Here is a 23,021-nt window from a genome sequence, read left to right as displayed (position 1 = left end):
GGGATATAAAACCAATGCACAGAAGTCTGTTGCATTTCTATACACCAATAAAGCAGCAGAAATAGAAATCAAGGAATCAATCCCATTTACAATTGTACCAAAAACCATAAGATAGCTAGGAATAAGCCTAACCAAAGAGGTAAAAGATCTTTACTCTGAAAACTACAGAACACTTATGAAAGGAATTGAGGAGGACACAAAGAAATGGAAAAATAGTCCATGCTCATGGATTGGAAGAATAAATATTGTTAAAATGTCTATACTACCCAGTCTATACTATCAAAATAACACCAGCATTCTTCACAGAACTAGAACAAACAATCCTAAAATTTGTATGTAATCAGAAAAGACCCCGAATAGCCAAAGTAGTGTTGAAAAAGAAAATCAGGGGTGCCTGGGTGGCTTAGTCATTAAGCGTCTGCCTTTGGCTCAGGTCATCATGCCAGGATGGGATTCAGCCCCACATCAGGCTTCCTGCTTGGCAAGCCTGCTTCTCCCTCTTCCTCTGCCTGTTGTGCTCTCTCTCTCACTGTCAAATAAATAAATAAAATCTTTTTAAAAAAAGAAAAGAAAAGAAAAAAAGAAAAAGAAAACCAAAGCTGGAGGCATCGTAATTCCGGACTTCAAGCTGCATTACAAAGCTGTAATCATCAAGACAGTATGGTACTGACACAAAAACAGATGCGTAGATCAGTGGAACAGAATAGAGAACCCAGAAATGGACCCTTAATTATATGGTCAACTAATCTTCAACAAAGCAGGAAAGAATATCCAATGGAAAAAAGACAGTCTCTTCAACAAATGGTGTTGGGAAAATTGGACAGCGACATTCAGAAGAATGAAACTGGACTACTTTCTTACACCATACACAAAAATAAATTCAAAATGGATGAAAGACCTAAATGTGAAACAGGAATCCATCAAAATCGTAGAGGAGAATACAGGCAGCAACCTCTTTGACCTCAGCCACAGCAACTTCTTACTAGACATGTCTTCAGAGGCAAGGGAAACAAAAGCAGAAATTAATTGTTGGGACTTCGTCAAGATGAAAAGCTTCTGCGCGGCAAAGGAAACAATCAACAAAACTAAAAGGCAACCTATCGAATGGGAGAAGATATTTGCAAATAACATATCAGACAAAGGGCTAATATCCAAAATCTATAAAGAACTCATCAAACTCAACACCCAAAAAAACAAAAAATTCAGTCAAGAAAGAGGAAGAAGACATGAACAGACATTTCTCCAAAGAAGACATACAAATGACCAACAGACACATGAAAAAATGCTCAATATCACTCATTAGCAGGGAAATACAAATCAAAACCACAATGAGATACCACCTCACACTGGTCAGAATGGCTAAAATGAACAACTCAGGAAACAACAGATGTTGACGAGGATGCAGAGAAAGGGGAACCTTCTTACACTGTTAGTTGGAATGCAGACTGGTGCAGCTATTCCAGAAAACGGTACAGAGTTTCCTCACAAAGTTAAAAATAGAGCTACCCTATGACCCAGCAACCACACTACTAGGTATTTATCCAAAGGATACAAAAATGGTGATTTGAAGAGGCACATGCACCCCAATGTTTATAGCAGTGATATCCCCAGTAGCCAAAATGTGGAAAGAGCATAGATGTTCATTGGTGGATGAATGGATAAAGAAAATGTGGTGTGTGTGTGTATATATATATATATATATATATATATATATATATATATATATATAAAATGGAATATTAGCCATCAAAAAGAATGAAATCTTGCCATTTTCAACAACGTGGGTGGAACTAGAATGTATTATGCTAAGCAAAATAAGTCAGAGAAAGAAAAATACTGCATGATTTCACTCTTGCAGAACTTAAGAAACAAAACAGATGAATAAAGGGGAAGGGAAGGAAAAATAAAATAAAAACAGAGAGGGAGGCAAACCATAAGAAGTTCTTTAAAAAAGAACCCACTTATGCCTACAGAACTGTGGATGTCTAACCTACAGAGCTGTGACCGGTAGAACAAACAAATAGGTGTTATTATTTTCAAAAGAAAAAGGAAAGGAAAATTAGCAAACACACCATAAGAGAAACTATCCAAAATGAAATACACAGAGAAAAATGACTAAAAGAAATAAACAGTGTCAGAGTGCCTGGGTAGCTTAGTCAGTTAAGTGTCTGTCTTCAGTTCAGGTCATGATCCTAGGGCCCTGGGATCGAGTTCCGTGTTGGGTTCCCTGCTCAGCAGGGAGTCTGCTTCTCTCTCTCTCTCCCCGCCCCCCCGGCTCATGCTCTCACTCTCAAGTAAGTAAATAAATAAATAAATAAATAAATAAATAAATAAATAAATAAAATCTTTAAAAAAAAAGAAATTAACAGAGTTATGTTTGGAAGGAGCTGTGGTCAACTTCAAGTGGCCTAAAGTATGTATAATTGGAGTCACTGAAGAGGAGGGCTTAGGCCTGAACATTTCTGAAGAAATGATGGGCAGCAATTTTCAAATTTTAGCAATTGTTATAATACTATGAAACCATGATTTTTCACCCTTGGAGAAAAGTTCAAATTAACCTTGATACCTGTACTTCTTATAAATAATAAGAAATTTACTGAAGATGAGAATATTTTTATGTCAACCTTTATTTTACCTAGAGAGTGGGTTATAGTGACAAATGTTTCATAGTTGACTTTGGATTATAACTCCTGGAGTTTTTTGTTCATTTATAAACCAATATAGAAAAGAATCTACTCTCTCCTTTCTAGAGCATAGCAGTTTCATACCCAGTTTAGTCATTCCTGCCTTCACCCATGGTCAGGACTGGCTGGAAGGAAGTTTCCTACCCTCACGCCACTTGCTGCTCACCTTCCCCACCACTAGCCAACGTCTGCAAACAAGTGCCGGGACTAAATAGGGAAATAGTGTGCTACTTGGCAAAATTTTCTGGAATACATTTAGATCTATTTAAGACAAATAAAGCCTGTCCAAGACCATGAAGAACTGGGCACCTGTGTTACCTAGGGGCTCCTGCTGGTGCCAGTCTGCAAGAATCAGACTTCCTTTCTGCTGGGTTGTTGGCCAAACTCCTGAAGGGCTTTTCCTTAAACCAGAAGGCTATCTAGCTAAGCTGTGTCCTATGATTCTTATTTACCAAGGGTTAAGGTCATGGTCCTTCTCAAATGTTGTAAATAGGCAGATTCCAATGCTGCCCTGTTTGTTTATCATGTCAGTTAAGCTTCAGGCTTTAAGATTAAACCACGCTTTTCCATCCATTAGAATCCTCTAGATAGTGAGCGGGTGGCTGCGGATGAATTTTTAATATTCTCTTTCCATTTTCAAGGGCTGCGTTCTCCCCAGTGCTCTGCCTTTGCACGCAAACAGCTTGCATTCACCTTTATGGGACTATAAGGTTACTGGCTTTTTCCTCTGAGCTGCCAGTTGTCACTGGGATCATCACAGATTCTATCTGCCCCTAATTAGACTTATGCAACCAGTAGGATGACCAAGGAAGAGCTGGAATTGGGGCGAGATTGAGATAATGGGAGGATGTTCTGGATTTAGAGTATGCTCCAATACTGTGAGATCTGTCAGAGATGCTGCAGAGTGGGCCAACAGTGTGCTGAAGGGGGAAGAGCCCTGGGCAAGGAGTAAGAAATGTGAAATACAGACCGCTGGGCTCTCTCTGACCATGGATGGCCTCAGGTCAAGGACGGGACCTCATTCCTGTGCACTCCTCACTGGAGCTCACACAGGTCGTTCACAGAGAACCTGCTCAATAAAAGCTGTCAAAGATTTTGCTTCCCCACAAAACACATGACAGAAAGTGTGCATATGAAGTCAGCTGTCATCCATAGGTCATGGCAAGACACTGGTCTAGGTGTTGCTGTTCATATATTTCCTATCAAAGAGTTGCTGAAGGGATAAGCCTCATTAATAGTTGGGAAGTTTACAAGGGGCAGTCAGTACAAAACTGGTTATTTCCACTCTTTTTCACTTCATTTAAAGACTCCAAACCATCAATAAGCCTTATTTGGAAAGCTTTTATTCATTAAATCGGCTTCCTCGTTCAACTGAGTGGAAATCAGAAGGCTATTGTAGGAGACCAATTTTTGGGAAGGAGACCAAACGCATGGAAGTAGGCTGTCTGACTGTGGAGAAAGGTCAGTGGCATGCCTGCCGGCTTTGAACCTTCAACTGCCCCGGAAGTAGTATAAATACCACAAGGAACAGGGAAGGAGATGATAACAAAATCTCCCAGCACCTGGAAGTGTCCTCAGGCGACATGGCAGCCCCTCATTTAAAGCATTTCTCGGGCTCTTCCAGAGAAACAGAGGTGTAGGAGGCCGGAAGTCAGTCACCGTCAGTACGTCTCATCCCGGCGCCAAACACATGCTCCACGAGCTCCGTGTGATCACTGCCCTCTGCAAGTTTTCCATCATGTTCCCTTAACGCCTTACTTCCTAAGCCGATTGGCATTTTAGCTCCATTATGTGCTGGCTCTTAGGAGAAGACAGTAGAAATTCTCCTTAATTTTTAGTGAAACAGGTGAAGCTGGCTGTGTGTCAGTCTTTTTTTTTCCACATAAGCTCTCTGTCTCCAAGAGGGTAGATGAGCCCGTGCAGCTGTCCTCGAGTACCGTCCTGGGAATGATGTGACATGTGGGTGGACGGGAGAGTAAGTGACAGAACAATACTTCAGGGAGTTAGCTAGAGAGGTACTTAACAAACATTGACAGCACAAGAAAGAATACTGGTTTTGGTGAGGCCCCAAAATATGCTGCTGACAGTAAAATGATTTGGTCCTAGGCAGAGTTCTATCTAGCTGATCTGTTGAGAAAATGGCAGAACCCTTTTCAGCTAAAGCACTACGTAACTCCACAACCAACCTTGTGTCTCTGGTTTTCCTTCCAGTAAGTCCTAACGTTGGGGCCTGAGTCTAAGTCTGTGCTGTGACAGTGGTTGGAGGCCACATGTGGAGCTGGCTAGGCGTCCCTAACAAAGATTGGTTTCGTAAGGTGTCAGAAAGGAGCAAATCGTAGACATGTGTGTGGATACCAAAAGCTGATGTTCTCAGGGGAACCTCTCTCTTGGCTCAGAACATCAGTTTGGTGGCCTCGTGAGTAGAATTTGGACTGAGTGTACTGGTGTTCAGTAGAACACTGAATTTTGAGTGTGTGAATCAAAGCAATTTCATAATAACGTTGGTATCAAAGTGAACGCCAGGAATAGGATTTCACCAAATCCTTTCTTTATGTTGTCCGTTCACCAGGGAGTATCATTGCTAGCCTAATACTAACGATAATGAGGAAAATAATCATGGTAATAATAATAAGAACAACAGGGTAAAAATCTGACAACCAAAAACATACAACATGAGTGCTTACAACATGCACAGATTCAGACATGATTCTACATGCCACAGATTGCAATTAGCTCCAACTCACTGAGCTAGAAGTATCTTTTATTATTTCATTTAGATTTCTAAAAGAAGGGCCTTCTATTATATATATAATGGTGTAGGGCACATGGTATCGCAACACATTAATTAAAACACTGGAGTGTTTTATAAAATCACCAGCCACACCAATTAAATGGAAAACAGTAATCATGAAAAAGAAAATCTACCTTGGGTCTTGGGCCATGTCTTAGAGTTTAATGTAGGCAGCAGTAAAATCTCCCACATTTTGTTGATAATTATTTTTCTTTTGTGACCAGTATTGAGAATATCGGGATTGAGCACGTACTAAGATTGATTTGCCTAAGATGTGCAAGTGAATTTTCTGGATTATTATGCATTCCACTGTGGTAAAGACCGTTTTAAAGAAGCATTAATTTCACATTCGACTACTTCATTAAGCCGTAATAGTTGAAGATATGTCATACGCGAGGTGGCTTTTTGCAATCTCTGATGATTTCTTAAGAAGAGGAAGATTTAGTTAAAATGGGCACGGTTGCCGTTAACTTAACAATCAGAAGTATTTCGATCAGTTAACCATTTTTCCCCTTAAAAGATGAGGCCACTTGGGTGTTCAGGAGAGTACGCCTGCTACCCTGCCGTGTGTCAGTGCATTGGATACCGAAGAGACCATTTTCTGATCGGTTTTCTGTTACTCCCTGATATTTTGGAGGGGGGCAGGAGAGACCAAAGAACTTTTGAAATATTGAAGTTTCTTTATGATCACGTGCTCAGTGTCCATGTCACGTTCTCTACTTGAGCAAAGGAAGGAATGTTCTTGGGGAATAGAGGTCCACAGTCTACCACCGAGGTTTTTCTGTGGGTACCAGGCTGGGTCTGCGCCTCACACCGGAAGCACGGGTTCTGAGAGAAACGCTCGCTCACCCCTGGGTCTTTGACTGTGATACACTGCTCACCTGTGAGCTCTTCCCCGGGGGCCTTGCCTTTACCCCCCAAGCCTCCACCTAATAGTCATTCTCCTTAAAGCCTCCCCCACCCTGTCCCCAGCCCCAGGTGGAGTTTCTGGTTCCTTCCTCTGTGTCCTCCCCACACCCACTGTTTGCCCGGCAGGAGCTGGACCTCAGAGGGCCTGTGGGCTATGGGAAGGAAGGAACACTTTGTTTCTACCGAAATGGAGCACAGCTGCAGGGAGGGGTCCACGCAGGTCTGGAGCTGTTTTATATTCATAAAGATCATTCTGGCTGTTGTGCAGTGAAAGCTGAGAAGCAGCAGGGCTTCCCATTAGAAGGTGGAGGTTATGGTGGCTTGGACTGGACCTTTAGCTCTGGAGGTGGCATGAGCGATCATGTGGGGGAATTATTTTGGAGGACATTGATGCCATAGGAATTTAAAGCCAGAAATCCCTGGAGCAGAGGTCATGAGAGGTATGATTGACCCTGATTATCAAAGAGAGGGTCTGTAAAGCAACCCGAGGAAGGGAGAGAGGGGGGATGTGTAGGCATTACTCCCGGATGGCCAGTTCAAAGGTTGCTAGGTTCTAATTCTAACTTCAGCCTGGATTGGCTGATTTATTTCCCATTAGACATTTTCACAGAGTAATCCCCTGGAAGGAAAAAAACCCAAAAGACAAGAACCTGCGTCAGTCTCTCTAAGCAGACCTAGTAGACCTGCAGGGAGCTGGAAGGAAGCTGACGATTTTGTCTGGTATTCTTTTTCTAAGCATGAAACTCTGCCCTGAGAGCCACATGAACAGAGAAAACATTTTAAGTCCCTGTCTGTTTTTTCTTGTCAGTACCCAAAATGACCAGCCTTCTTGGCCACTCGCTCTGAATGAAATCCTTCTATACCCAAGAGCTGTTGTCACATTTGGGACGAATGCTTTTTCACTAGCGGCTGTTATTCTCTACAGGATACCCCAAACAGAGGACTGCGGCGCCCCGAAATGGGTTTTCCCCCAAGCCAGACCTGCAGACGCGCGAGGCCGAGAGGCAGCTGGTACAGCGGCTGAAGGAGAGGTGCCAGCAGCAGGCCAGGCAGCTGGGCCTCGTGCAGGGGGAGCTGCGGAGGGCCTTGTGCGGCTTCCAGGCGTTTGCCGTGTCCACTCAGTATTTCTCCAGAAAGGTGAGGCCACGTTTGGTGAATGTTGAGGGGCTTTTTGCTGGAGAGGTGGGTGGTGATGGTGACAGCTCTGTGTGTGTGTGTGTGTGTGTGTGTGTGTCTTAGTTTGGGTTTCGGGTTAGAGATCGATTCGATTTTCAGAAGGTCATACAAAATCTCCAGCAGCAGCATCTAACGTCTCAGGAGCCAAGATTATACTTATGTGTGAGAGAAATTAGTCTGGGGAGAATGCTTTAGTAACCTTGATTTCAAAAGGGAAAGTTATGTAGAAAAGGAAACAAGAACTTGTAAAAGAACATTTTGAAGGTGAGATCTTTGAAAAGGCTGGAACGTGAGATTGTTTGCGTTTTAGGGATGAAATGGCCAAATTCTAAAATTTCTGCACATTTCAGATAAAAGGGAGGCAGGGCCACAGTGCTATTCCACTTTGGCTTTTGTTGGGAAATGGAACGTGCCAGGTCTGGAGGCATCATGGCCGAGGACTCGGGGCCATGCTCACAGTGTTCACAGAGCAGTATGGTGTGGACGGCATCCTCTCTCCTCCCTTGGTTTCTCTGAAAATGCAGAGAGTTGGTTTCTTCCAGCAGATAAGTTGTCCAGAGGCCCCTGGGGCCATCCACACACTGAGTCTGCTATTAGCCGTGACGTAGCTAAGCTTTCCCACCTCTCAACATGGAGCAGAGGTTAATGGGAGCCTGGTGTCTGATGGAATGCACTTGTGTTCCAGCAAGAAATAGCCAAGGCATGTTTGGGGGAGAAGATGAACATTACCTTCGAGGTTTAAACAGTATGAATCAGCATGGTAAGAATCCATAAGGCATTTTGAGTTTCATATATGGACCTTCTGGTAACTATAAATGGGAGGAAGTAAAAATACTTTGTAAGTGCTCTCCAGATCAGAACATGGAATAGCTAAGTGTCTGGCTACGTTAAAGAAGAAAAGCAGAAGAACGTTAAGTCGTACCACGTCCCTGGTTTTGTTATCACCTGAACATTAAAGCACGGAGGACTCTGGCTTTTTATGACATCCTACAGCCCCGCCTGCCCCCAGTACAGAAGCCTGAGCTGCCTTTTTTGTGGTCGTTGTTGTTCTTTTCTATTTCACTCAAAGCTTTCAGCAGAAAGACCCAGTCACCAATTTGTTGGTGTAATGAAAGACAAGAAGAACAGACCTTCAGCCTCTTTCCCAACCACAGTGTTCACAGTGAATGACCACTTCAAATTGTATACCTTCCTTTCTGGTCTAGTACCATGGGTATCAACATTGAATAGCTCAAGTCACTCTACACCAACCCCTGTAAGAATTAAAATTACAAACACATTTTTGAGGGGCCAGCGAGGCCTGATTGCTGTGGTAAATAGTGAGCAGTTTTCTTATTAGAGAAACAGAGGCATGTTTTTTGTTTTTCAGCTTATGCGTATTTTCCACTGACTGTCAAGTCTTTAATAAAGAGAGGAGGACAGAGTTGTCCATTGAGGTTCAATGATAACACTGATGTTGTCACCCTGCCCTTCTGGGATTACTCTTCCCATGCATCAGCCAGTGTTTTAACAAATCCTTTGTTTAAATTTTAATTCCACTATAGTTAACACACAGTGTTACATTAGTTTAGGGAGTACAATAGAGTGATTCAGCTATTCCATACATCACCCGGTGCTCATCACACAACCGATCCTTGATGAAAGTTTCTACGGCTAGACCTATCAGCAGACACTGGTGTAACATATTGGTAATATGTGCTGTGTTCCCAAGGTGGAACTTTTGGACCCCATTTATGGCACTATGGCAGAGAAGGGAGTTCCTGTGCAGAAATTAAGGGTTGGTTCCCCATAGTTATGTAGTTCTGTGCCTCCAGAATAGTCCTTGTTGGCCCATGGACCAAGAGCTTTATTTCTCTGAAGCATACACATGGCTCTTAAATCAGAGACCAGAAAGGTCTAGCAGGTGATTTGTAGGCATCGCCTTCAGACCTCCCTACTTCTCGACTTGCACTCGGCATGACATTGCAGCAAGACGGATGGCAGACATGAATTTCATTTTCTTTTCAGTAAATCACAACCCGCAGCTCCAGACAGGCCTCCCAAAGGACCATGGCATTTCACCTCCCACACAATGTGTGCTTTTCTATCTTTCCGATCTCAACTCCCTCTCCGGATAAACCCCAGAACTAAAAATGGGCGTGTTAAAAAAAAAAGTCTGTAATTGAACATAAGTGGTTTCCGCAGAGGCTGCCACGTGTCCTACGTGGTTAAGATGGTTGATTTGAGAGTTTGCCCAGTTGTACCAGATTAGACTAGGAGGTGGGAGGCAGGGGCGGGAGCACCTAAGAAAATAGAGGCACAGCAACCAGGAAACCTCCAATGGTGGAACCCTCTCTTCCAAGGTCCCTGATCCCAAGATGCTCAGGGGCACTCTCTTGGGAAGCCAGTACTTTATAATTCTGTGGGGGGGTAGCCAGAGCCCCTCATGCCAGCTCTGAAGAGCGTGACCTCTATGGCCAGCGTGAAAAGGCAGTATCTCTTTTCTTTTGTGGTTAGAAGACTAGACTATGTCTCTTGGAAGTCGATTCATGTATTGTTTCTATACTGTAGCAGATTGGTCTGCAAAGCATGGCGCGGTAGGGAGGGCACAAGACCAGCAGGGAGTCAGCCCCATCTTCCGCTCCGTCTACATATGAAATCTTGACCAAGTTACTGTCCCTCTCTGAGCCTCATCACATCACCAAAAGGAGTACTATCCTTGCCTTGCTCCGGCTTCACAAGCCAAGTCCCCTCTGACCAGTCATGCTTGAGTCTCTGTTTCCTTAATTTCAAATAGGGTTAATCATGCTTCACAAAATTATTGTAAGAATGTCGTAAATTAATGAATGAAGTTACTTCAAACAATTATTGAGTGAAACCTTCCTTTTGAGTACAAGGAAATCTGACAAAGCCCTGCCCTCAAATATCTGACTCTCAAATAAGATGAATAAGACATAGATGAGACAAAGCTAAAACATAGTACAAACCACTCTTATTTCGCTATAAATGCACATAAAGAGTTGGCCTGGAGTGTACTTTAGGATAGAAATAATTTTCTAGTCTAGCTATTCAGCTGCTGCTATATATTTTTTTCCAGAATGTGCTGATACCATTAAGGATGTATTGGAAGTAAGTCTCAGTGTATGGGAAGTCACTAGAAAAAAGGAATTAGAAGCCTAGATAAGAATCTCCCATTCCGGCCCCATGCTTCACAGCTCCTGGCAGAGCAGCTGTGAAAACTGTCGGCTGTGACACAGCCTGAGCCCGGTGTCCAGGGATTCCAAGATGCCACATTTAGGTGCTAACATCAGCCTCACACTTGCGCTCGTTCCAGGCAGCGCCGCCCCGGCCTGGTCCTCACCACAGGGCAGACAGATCTGCTGAAATCTGTGCTGCGATACCTGCGGGTGGTGTAGTAATGAGCCTGACTCTCCGACTCTGCACTTCTTAGGGTCAAGTTGAATGATCCTTATTTTTTCTGGCTGCCTGGTTCCCCGGGAATGCTACTCTTTAGCAGCCCCTGGTGGCCAATCCAGGAAACAATGCAGGCGACGGTCCTGTATTAAGTGGTGTGCTGTGTACCATCAAGTTTTATACAAGTTACATCTGAGGGTGTATTGCTTTTCATCTTATTTTTAGTAAGATTTGTTATGTTTATTCAGTATTTTTATGTTGATTTGCATCATTTTTATCTTTGGCTTTATAAATGTGGTAGTAGATCATGGGTTTTAATTTCTTTATTATCACATAGTTTAGGCATAAAAGACTTGAAAACGAATATGAAATGTTTGTGTACTATATAAGCTTAATAAAAACTAATAATGCATCAGCCTCCTTTTTCCCCTGTGTGTATATATATATATATATATATAGTTTTTACTATTTGATCTTATATTACACAATCATTTTAAATACAGAAGAGAAGAAAGAACAACATTCAAACACCCATCATCTATATTTAATATTTATTAACATTTTGCTATATTCACTTGATCTATGTTACTGTTGTTAGTTAAGGGTATATATTTTTAAATATAGTTTCTATATTTCAACTTCAACTTTTCAACTCACTTTCATTAGTAGATTTTTATCAATGCTGCCTCTACCCTATGAAAGTTTCTATGGAGGACTTAAAAGTAAAAGGCAGAACTCCTTAAAAACAATATCACTCCTGCTTATTGACCATCTCCAATGTCCCACACACATTAGATATATTTTATATGTATATATATGTATGTATAATACAGTATATTGTGTATGTAATATGGTATGTACATAAGAATGTACATAATATGTACATAAGATACATAGGATATAATATATAATCATATATATAATATATATCTATTTGTAACATTTATATTATTGTAACCATCACGACAACAACCCTGCAAGGCTTAGACACTATTCTCATACGACAGGTGAGGAAACTGAGCCTAGGGAGATTATGTAGCCCTTCTAAAAACCACATAATTAGAAAGGGATGGGAGCCATGATATAAAAGCAGGTTAGTCCATATTCAACACCCATGTTTTTCCACAGGATTATGTGCTACCTCTCCCTCTGCCCCTCTAACCTTCAAGGTACTCTTAATGTAATTAAGGAGAAAAGAACATAATCGGAAAAAGCAAAAAGTAAAACAGTTATCAAAAAGTTAACACTTGGACAGGATGTTAACAGAAAACTATTTAAAGTAATATTTAACCTGTTGCCATAAAGAAAAGGGTATGTGCACAGGTGCAAGCCCGATTATTGTGAATGGGAAGACCACGTGAATGGTCTAAGAAGGGGACTCGGAAGAGCCATGAAGGACATGAGTGGGATTCTAGATGAGTGAAGATGAAGGAAGAGCATATCATATGTGGGAAGGGGACATTCAAAGTCTGTTGTCTGCAAAGTGGTGTCCTAATGATTTATGAATAGAGACCTAGGCACTCAGGAATCATTTCTAAAATGCAATGATTGCTCTGTAACAGATCGAAAACCCCTCGTAGTGAAGACCACCCAGATTCATCTTCATGCTCCAGAGCCCTTGGCTTTGTTGTTTGGTCAGAGTAGGGTGAGTGCTAAAGGGGAGAAGAGAAAAGACAGGTGTAGAATCTCTTTGTAAAATAAATGCTTGCTGGCTTTAGCCATTTGGTATATTCAGATTTTAAAACCCAGGAATTTATCAGAATAAATGTCTGCCCTAGAGCTCCAAAAGCAGTCAAGATGCCATTATATCCAACCGCCAAAGGATTTTGTATTTCAGAGACTTTTCCATTGAATGGAGCTCTCAGAGCTGAATCAAAATTGAGAACAGTAAGCTCTTTGTTGTTCCTTAAATCCTTAAAAAAAAAAAAAAGATCATTTAAATATAGTGTTTTCTGTCCCCCTCCTTTATAGACAATGCCCTATGATTATCTTTTCTTCCCTTAATTTTATCTTGAATAACTAAAGGCTTAGAGAGAATGTGAACACTTCTGACGATTCTTCAGTGTGTAACGTAGTGGGAAATGTTAGTGAAGTAGTAAATGGACCGTTCAGTGACTGCTGTTCTGGAAGAATGTATGTGTCACAACAGTAAATGTGGCCGCAGTACCTTGCTGGGACAACAGTGAGTGTTCGCTTTTACTTTTATGGCTCTAGCTTAAGGAAATTCTTAGCATAACCCCCAAAATATCAAAATATTCCCAATATCAGAGAGTGGAAATCCCTCCACTAGGCCAAGCAGCTCTTTGAAATATTAAGAACCTCTGGCTTAGGGTGTCAACAATGGAAAGCATCATGACAGATAGAAAATAAAACTTAAAATTACAAAGTCTTTTCAACTTTTATGGAAGATCCCCAGTACTGGTCCCCAATAAGAGCTAACTTCACTGATAATAATATAACTGTCATAGTAAGAAAATAATAGATATTTGACTAAGGTAGAAATTGCCCACATTCAGTTCATCTCTCTTAGACTTTGTCATAAATAGTTTCCTTTTTTAAATTAAATGATACCTCTTTTGAATACAGATGGATGCCAAGGGAGAGGAAAGATGAGTTTCATTTGCTACTTTTGAAAGGAAGCCTTCAGGCTTCCCCCAGCCCCTGGTGGGCAGTTGGTTAGAAGTGTTCTGTAGTAAAAGTGCATGCCTTTAAAATATGCAGAGATGCAGAATTTAGTGTCCTTTTCCTACAGGCCAAGGAGGCAGGAGAGCATTGTGGAAATGGCACATCACAAGGCCATGCCACTCAACCTCTTTAGACCCACGCCCTCTGATAAATACCACAGTCTCTGCTTTGGTGTCGCTGGAAAATTTATTTTAAAAGAAGTGAATTGCTGTAAACTCCCCTCTAAGTAAAAGCAAGTCAAAGGAATGATAACTTTAAAGAAGAAATACTGGCTGGAGAGATGGGAGATACATTTGCCTCGGCTCCAAAACCTCTTTCCTGTGAGAGAGGAGTTTGTTAACTTTTCTAAACCTCAGTTGTTGTTTTGTTTTGTTTAAGATTTATTTATTTATTTGAGAGAGAAAGAGAGAGCGTGAGCAGGGGGAGGGACAGAGGGAGAGAGAGAATCTTAAGCAGACTCCCTGCTGAGCATGGAGCCCTATGTGGGGCTTGATCTCACGACCCTGAGATCGTGACCTGTGCCAAAATCAAGAGTCAAGCAGTTAGCTGACTGAGCTACCCAGGTACTCCACCTAGACCTCAGTTTTTCGATGAAATGGGATAACTAAAGGTCCAACTTTGGGGACAAGACTAGAGTGTCACGCGCTGGCGTGTGTGATGTCATTTAGCTCCTCTAACTCTGTGAGGCAGTGCCGTAGTTTACCTGCCAGAGCGTGCTCAGCCCTTGCTGGGGTGATGGAGTATGCCTGTGCCTCGGGGAGGCCCACTTAAAGTGTACCTGCTGTGTGACGATCACAGTCTAGAAAATACGATAAATTTCTCTCTTTGGGAAAATCATTTTTAAGTAAGAAACTTCTGTGGAACACTGAAAGCATGAGTGAATGACTAAGGATATCACTGCCTCCTGCAGCTTCTCCAGGACAGTGCCCGCCAGCACAGAGAGATGGAGAGAGAAAGCTGCCTAATGAGGCCGAGCCCTCTCCTTGACTCCTTTTGGCATCTGCTTCCTGAAAGGGGCAAATGCCGTGGTGGATTGTTCTGTACCTTTCCACCTGGGGCAAGAGTGGGGAGCATGGACTTGTGTGAGGCACCTGTTGCCAGGAGAGAGCTCTGCTGAGAGCCTCCTTCCATGGCTCCCACCCCACCTCCTCCTCAACACACGTACGGTCTGAATCATGCCTGATTCCAAGGACACTTCACTCGCCGCCCTGGCTGTTCTGTTTAATGCAACACCTATTTGGTAAATGGAACATTTAAAAGCTACCGTCAGATCCTGACTTCTAATTCCTGAGAAGATACACTTGTTCAAATCACGATGTGTAGGATGTCTTATGACGCTAAGGGAGCCGCAGGAAGGAGCTCTTCCTCCAGCCAAGGTCACTGGGGTCCCTCAGAGAGGACAGATGCTTGTGAAGTGGCATCCAACAGCAACAAGATTTCAGCAGGCAGAGCAGGAGGGATCCCGTGCTGCAGGGGGTATAGCCCAGGGAAAGGACCGGACACTTCTGTGGAGGGGGGAGAGTCTTTTGCCTAAAGTTTGGAGTGTGGGACTGATGACAGCCAGGAATGAGGCAGAGGGGTTGGGGACTTGAATAGCAAAGTAAAGAGAAGAGACTCTCTTTGGGGTAGTCAGGAGGCACTGAGAGTTTTGGACAAAGTACTGAAGTGTGAAGCTGAAGTTTAGGAAGACCATATGCTAGTAGCATATGGGATGGATGGTACAAAGGAAATTCCAGCCAGGGGAAAAAATTAGGAGGCTCTGTTAGTATTACTAATAATCCAGGCAAGAGGTGAGAAGGCACAGAGGAGGATTGGGGTCTTGGCGGGAAGGACAGCGTAGATAGAGGACCGAGGACCAAGGTGGTGAGCCAACTGGGGAGCTTGTTGAGGCTTTAACTAGGACAAGATGCTCCAGAGGATGAGTGGCAAACCCTCCCCAGCCCAGCCCTGACAACACCCAAGCAAAAGTCACAATACTGTGAAATGCGGAGTGTGAAGAACTTAAGAGGTATGTGTGTTTATAGCTCAGAACTGTTTAAAGAGATCATGGGTGCTCTTTTAAGTATCTTTGGAACTGCATGCTCTGTGTATCAAGGAACTCTTAAGATCCAGGTCCAACAGACTTGTAGGGATGGGCATTTACCCCCCAAATATACTTTTAACTCAAATATCATGTGTCCCTTTGAGATTCAGAAGGACTTGTCTAGAATCCCACTCCTCATTTCAGCAGCATCCTAGGTCTCTCTCATTCTCTCAGGAATTTCAGGTGGGAGGAGCTTCTGTTCTTAATATAGTTACCTATGACTCAGAATTTCTGCTTCTCCTAAATTAACTCAATTTGTGGGTTACTACCATTCTGCCCGTGCTGATTATGTTGCCTGCAGTATCCCTCCACAGCTGGTATAGCCCCCTGCCCCTGATTTGGTTGAGTTTCGAGATTCTTTCTGCTTTCTGATGCTAGGGTCTTCTTAGGGAGGTAAACATGGGTTTAGATATCAAGAGAGAAAAAGGAAGCTCTAGAAAACTCAGGAGCCATTTATATAGAAGTGACATAGGGATGAGAGTGACAAGAGAGTGTGTACAGGGGTGCCTGGGTGGCTCAGCCATTAAGCATTTGCCTTTGGCTCAGGTCATGATCGCAGGGTCCTGGGATTGAGCCCCGCATAGCATTGGGCTCCCTGCTTGGCGGAAAGCCTGCTTCTCCCTCTTCCACTCCCCCCTGCTTGTGTTCCCTCTCTCGCTGTCTCTCTCTGTCAAATAAATAAATGAAATCTTTAAAAAAAAAAAAAAAAGAAAAAGAGAGAGAGAGAATACAGAAGGACAACGAAGACAGCACTTCTGTGGGGGCCAGAGAAAAAGAACGAAAAGAGGTGGTGAAAACAGGAGAATCCCACCTCACAGAAGGCAGATGAGGGAGGAATTTCTGCAGGGGGAGAGTGATTTATAATACCAGGTGCCATACAGTGGAGGAAAGAGATACAGAACGAGTTTGACAGTTTCAGAGGAGTATCTGTAAACAGTTAAGGACAACCAGGTTGTCCTGGTTTCTCAACAATCAGATGATGAGCAGTTCGGGCTTTCTTCCTTCTACCCTGAAGCCCGACATTTTACCCTGTGAGAAGCGGCAATGGTGACATCTACAGGGCATTGTCTGGAAGTGAAAGTCTCTGCCTAGAGAGAAGAGCACTTGCCAAACACTGCCTTAACTTCCAGGGAATCTTACAAAAAGCAAGTGCTGCCCTCCTCCCGCTCACTAACATGTGCGCTATAGACCTGCCTATTCCACAAACTTCATTGAAACCAGGTTTGAAATTAAAAACACACAACCACTTTTATTTTTCATTTTATTCCTGGCAATCAAATTACTAAGACAGCAAAAAAAAAAAAAAAAAAATTCATGTTGTACACTGCAAGCAGTTTGCTTATGAGATAATTCATAAAAGCAATTACATACCACACAAACCCAAGAGTCAAACAGTCTGAATCTGTAATTCAGTCCCTGGAGAGAGTGAAAGCCCATCACTTCTGCTCTACTAGGAACAGAAAAAGAAACATTTAAAATTCAAAAGTATTGAGACTTTATTTCATTACAGTGTTGTCTTGGAAACAAAGATTTATCGTAAGTACTGTCTGTACTAACACAGTAGATAGGAGGTGATGTAACTGCTCAAAGTATGTCCCTAATTTTTGTTTCAGTTTAAATGTATTGATTTTTTTTTTTTTTTGAGAGAAAGAGAGAGAGAGAGAACAGCAGGAGGGGCAGAGGGTGGGAGAGAATCTCAAGCAGGCTTCATGCTCAGCTCAGAGCCCTATATGGGGCTGGATCTCAGGACCCTAAGATCATGACCTGAGCCAAAATCAAGAGTCAGATGTTTAACTGAGCCACTCAGTTGCCCCTTGTTTCAGTTTAAAAGAAACACAGAGACAGAATGATATATTTATGTTAAAAGCATAAAGGAGGGCAAAGAAAAAGGGGGGGAGAACGAACAAATACAATTAATAGAAAATTGAATAGAAAAGATGGTAGATATTAATCCAAGTCTATCAATAATCACATTAACTATGAGTGGTCTAAACACACTAGTTGAAAGAGAGAGAGTGGGGCACCTGGGTGGCTCAGTTGGTTAAGAGTCTGACTCTTGATTTCAGCTCGGGTCATGATCTCAGGGTCGTGAGATTGAGCCCCGAGTCAAGCTCCATGCTGGCCGTGGAGCCTGCTCAAGATTCTCTCCCTCTCCCTCTCCCTCTGCCCCTCCTCACCCTGCTTGTGCACTCTCCCTCTCTCAAAAAAAAGATAGTATAAAAAATGGTGGTTTTAAACTTAATTAAATGTTGTCCACAAGAAACCTAATATATTTTTTTTATTTTTTTTTTTTCTGTTTGTGGATTTAATGACGGGGGGCTAAGATGGAGTGTGCCACTTGCTGTTTCTGCTTTTCCAGTGGTGAGGGAGCCCCCTGTAGGTGTGTTGAGGTGGGTGGGCCATTCAATGCAGGGTTGGGGTGGTGGGGGGAGCTAGTGGGGCAGAAGGACTTTCAGGGGCCCCAAGACACGGGACTGCTGGGCAGTATGGAGGTTCCTTCCAGCAGGTGACGAGGCATCTCAAGTGGTGCTGAGGCTGGTGTGAAAGCACTTGACCCCTTCCCTTCACTTCTGAAAAGTTTGCCCATAGCCAGCAGGAGTGTGGGATGGTCACTGACCCACTGAGGCTCGCCCACTCATAAAAAAACCAATTTACATATAAAGACTGAGATTTTAGGTAAAGGAATAGAGAAAGATATAGCAAATGCTAACACTAATCAAAAGAAATAGGGAATAGCTATATTAATTTGAGACACAGACTTCAGCTCAAGGAATTTTATTGGTGATAAAGAGGGGCACCACATAATGATAAAGTGGTCAATTCTCCAGACATGAAAAGCATTAAGGTAGTTGTTGGTATTTTAGGCTGACTCTGGGCCTAGTGATTTTTGCATTCAGATAATGTTCAGTTGTTGCAGTCCTGAGAACCTTGTCTCTTTAATCTCAAAAGTCTGCTGTAAAGCCTCTAGGATTTAGGTAGGAAAAGAATTGTAAACATCAAATGTGTCCTGGGCACTGTTATGCCCTTTATATTTCTTACATACATTATTTCATTTAATTCTCACATTAATTAACCTTTGATGCAAGTGTTTTGATGCCCATTTTATAGATAACTCAGGTTGCTTTGATCACATAATATTTTATTTATTATTTCATATATGAAATATTTAACACGCACCTGGTAAGTCTCAGAATAATAAAGTGGATATGACACAGGGTCTTTCCTCAAGAAAATCCCAGTCAGAATCCCATGGTATAGTCTCAGAACACCTCATTTCACTCTCTTAGCAGAAAGACAGGTGGGGGAGCTCAGGAGAGTATTCCCATTTGCCAGATAAAGAAACAAAGGAAGAGAAATTGTTTCTGGCCTAAGGTCTGATGGCTGGTAAGCAGTAGAATTAAGGTCTCCTGCTCCATGAAGGTCTCCTGCCTCCAATTCCAGTGCTCCTTCCACTATGCTAACCATATTTTATTGACAAAAACATCAGATTGATTTACCATGGTCAGAATGACACGGAGGGGAGTTTTGCCTATTGCTATTATAGCAAGATGAAGCCAGGTGGGACATTTATTGCAGCCCTTGCCTCTGACTGGGCTGCATGGAAAGTGACATTTCTCCCAAACACCACTGGGGTAGTAACGCATAACCTTTTCTCAGGTAGTAGTGAGAGCATTTCTGCTTTGATTTTCCTTATCACTGTATATCAGGCAATGCCAACAGAACAAAAACTCAGTGCAAAATAGCATCTTGATTTCATGCTGGGATGTCACTCTTCTGACAATCAATGTAGGACAGTGTTCAGTGGCTACAGTGATAAGGCATGCTTCGTTCAACAGTTTGGCACGATGAATGAAAGAACACTAGTACCATATTGGTTTCTTATTCCCCTAAATTAAGTAACAACTGTAGCTGTGCTGAGATTAAATCTGAGGTTGGCCAGAGGGTCAGTACTCTGCTCCACTCCTGGAGACAAATACCCATCCATGGAAGACTTTCCACCATGCCCAGGGCAAGCCATGAAACAGATTCAGATGGCTGCTAAGTGAAATCCACAAGATGCTATATTTCCCCTCAAAAGTAAAGACTTGAGCAATTTTTCAGACCTGAGCTGTTCAGAATATTTTTCTTTATATGGTCAGAATTTGTTTTCTTCTTCAGTTCTTTATTTATACTTTTGACAGTGAGCAACCATTCAGAATGACCATTTCTTATGTGAAAACCCAATGGGAAGACTAAGCAGGTGTTCCAAAAGATCCAAAATTGAGTTCTGGTCCTGGGCAAGATGGAGAAAGCACACTCCACCCCATCTCCCATTGAATGCAGCTGTATGAGCTGAGCAGAATGTATGGAGTAGTTATTTGAGAACTCTGACAAGTAGTATGTAACAGGCGAATTGGAAAGACCAGAATTTGAAGTGTCACAGAACTGGTTGTGAGTTTACAAGTTTTTCTCTCCAGTATTCCCTGGCCTACACTCAGGGCAGCTTGAGACCTAGAAGTAGACTGAACATGAGCAGGGGGAGCTCCATGAGAAATGAGAAACAAAACTTCTAGTATTCAGAGAGAGCTAAGTAAGTCTTCTGTTTTTTCTTCATTTTCTCCTACTCCCAGCCTACACATGGCCTGTGGGCGGGACTGCAGCAGTTGTGGTGGCAGGAGCCTGCCAAAGCCAGGCCCTAAGAGTGGGGAGCTTTCCTCTCTGCTTGGAGAAGCTATATTCCAAGAGGGTGAGGCAAACTCACATTGCTTTTATTCCCTCTTTATGAGTCTGTCACTTAGCCACAGATATGAGCACAAGGTAGAGGTGCTCAGCACAGTGGGATAACTCAAGTCCCAGCTTTCTGGCTGGAGGATGGAAAGGGGCAGGCCCAGAGAACGGGAAAAAACTACAGGCATTGGGAAGAGGAAGAAACTTGAGAAAATGACCCTTTAACTTTGGTTTATAAACCCCTGGGCCTACCCCTGAGCTATATATGTGCGAATCTCACCCTAACAGCATACATAGACTTGGAGAACTGGACTCTAGGACAGGCCACCACCCAAGTGCCAGAGTGGCCATTGTTTGTGCACATGTGACACAGATTCTACTAGCATCTCAAAGGCTTTGAAAACTAAACTGACATTAGAGGCACAACCCACAGAAGGCTGGATGGAACTAGAAGCCTGGACACTACTTGTTCAGTTGCCTGCCATCGAGTGTCCACAGGACTCAAACAGGACCCAAAGTCATATAATATTCAAAGTGCCCAGGAAACCATCTAAAATTAGTCAGCATACAAAGAATCAGGAAAAGGTTGACTTGTATGAGAAAAGTCAGCAAACAGGCCGTAAAGTCATGATGACCCAGATACTGGATTTATTTGTCAAAGACATTAAATTCAACCATTTTTTAAATGTTCCAAGAAGTAAAGTCAAGCACTCATAAAGTGAATGAAAAGAGAGAAAGTCTTATCAAAGAAATAGAAGATGTAAAGAAGAATCAAATGGAAATTTTAGAACTGAAAGATACAAGAACCAAAATAAGAAACTCAGTAGATACAGAAGATAGAGGAAAAAGTCAGTGAATTTGTTGATCAATAGAAATCATCCAATAGGAACAATAGAAAGAAAATAGATTTTTAAAAATGGACTCAGGAACCCGTGAGACAATATTAGAAGGCCTAATATTTCTGTCACAGGAGTCCCAGAAAAAGAGACAGCATATATGCAGAAAAAAATATTTGAAGAAATATTGCCCCAAAACTTCCCAAATTGGTGAAAGACATAAACCTACAGATTCAAGAAGCTCAGTGAACCTCAAAAGGTTTCAAAGAAATCCATGCCCAGACATAATCAAACTGCTGAAAACTAAAGACAAAGAAAAAAATATTGAAAGCAATCAGAGAAAAATTTCATATTACCTGTAAGGAGCAACAATTCAGATGACTGCAGACTTCTCATCATAAATCATAGAGGCCAGAAGACAGTGGAACATCTTCAAAATGCTGGAAGAAACAACTGTAAACCTAGAATTCTCTAACCAGGGAGACTGTCCTTTAGAGATAGGTGAAGGAAAGGCTCAGATGAAGGAAACCTAAAAGAATCTTTTGTCTGCCTACCCAATCTAAAAGAACTGTTTAAACAAGTTCTCCAGACAGGTGGGAACAGACACCCATCCAAGTTCTAGAAGGAATTAGAGCAATAGGAATGAGGAGGAACAGAAATAACAAATGGCTGGATATATAACGCACTATACTTTTCCTATTGAGTTCTTTAAAATACAGTAAAAAACGGGGCGCCTGGGTGGCTCAGTTGATTAAGTGTCTGCCTTTGGCTCAGGTCATGGTTTTAGGGTCCCAGGATCAAGCCCTGCATCAGGCTCCCTGCTCAGCAGGAATCCTGCTTCTCTCTCTGCCTCTCCCCTCTGCCCATACTCGCTCTCTCAAATAAAAAAAATAAAATCCTAAAAAAATTACTTAAAGGGGCGCCTGGGTGGCACAGTGGTTAAGCGTCTGCCTTCGGCTCAGGGCGTGATCCCGGCGTTCTGGAATCGAGCCCCACATCAGGCTCCTCCGCTGTGAGCCTGCTTCTTCCTCTCCCACTCCCCCTGCTTGTGTTCCCTCTCTCGTTGGCTGTCTCTATCTCTGTCGAATAAATAAATAAAATCTTAAAAAAAATTACTTAAAAAATAAAATACAGTAAAAGCTGAAAGCCAAAATTATCATCTAATGCGGTTTTTGGCATACGTAGATGCGATTCTCACCAGATTACTACACAGAGGAGATTGGGCAGAGAGATCTATGCGGCAGTAAAGTTTCTTCATTCCACTCGTAGTAGTAAAATAATGATTTTAATTAGTCTGTGAGAAGTAAAATTTGTGTATTGTAGTTCCCAAATCAACAACTAAAAAAGTATACAAAAAGAGGCGGCCAAAATGCAATCAACAAATTAAAATGGAGTATAAAAAAAATGTTCAAATAACCCTAAGGAAGGCAAGGCGGTAGAAAAAGGAGAACAAAACAAGAAGGAAGAAATGGAAACAATAAAATGATAGCTCTAAATTTAAACATACCAATAATTATATTAAATTTATTGTAATGATTTCAGCAAACTACAGCCCATGGGCCGAATCTGTTTTTGTAAATAAGGTTTTCTTGGAACACGGCCACACTCATTCCTTTCTGTACTCCGTATGGCTGCTTTCTCACTTCAGTAGTGGAGTTGAGTAGTGAAGCAGACTATACAGGCCACAAAGGTCCAAAATATTTATTATCTGGCTTTTTATAGTAAGCTTGCTGACCTTGGGTCTAAACACGCCAACT

The 23,021-nt window shown here is 42.3% G+C and overlaps 1 protein-coding gene across 2 annotated transcripts in view; it reads left to right on the top strand.

The window, feature by feature from the left end:
* MTUS2 (microtubule associated scaffold protein 2) overlaps positions 1-23,021 on the top strand; it is a 555,967-nt gene that overhangs the window by 412,227 nt on the left and 120,719 nt on the right. For both annotated transcript variants that reach the window (XM_045797034.2, XM_045797033.2), the window contains exon 8: positions 7,310-7,521. In XM_045797034.2, the coding sequence (XP_045652990.2) occupies positions 7,310-7,521 (212 nt within the window). The remainder of the gene's footprint in view (positions 1-7,309; positions 7,522-23,021) is intronic.

The sequence above is a fragment of the Ursus americanus genome, chromosome 10, assembly GCF_024610735.1.
Source record: "Ursus americanus isolate L20-20 chromosome 10, mUrsAme1.1.p, whole genome shotgun sequence".
NCBI lineage: Eukaryota > Metazoa > Chordata > Mammalia > Carnivora > Ursidae > Ursus > Ursus americanus.
Note: the sequence above shows the minus strand (reverse complement) of the source record. Positions and strands in the feature narration are given on the sequence as shown.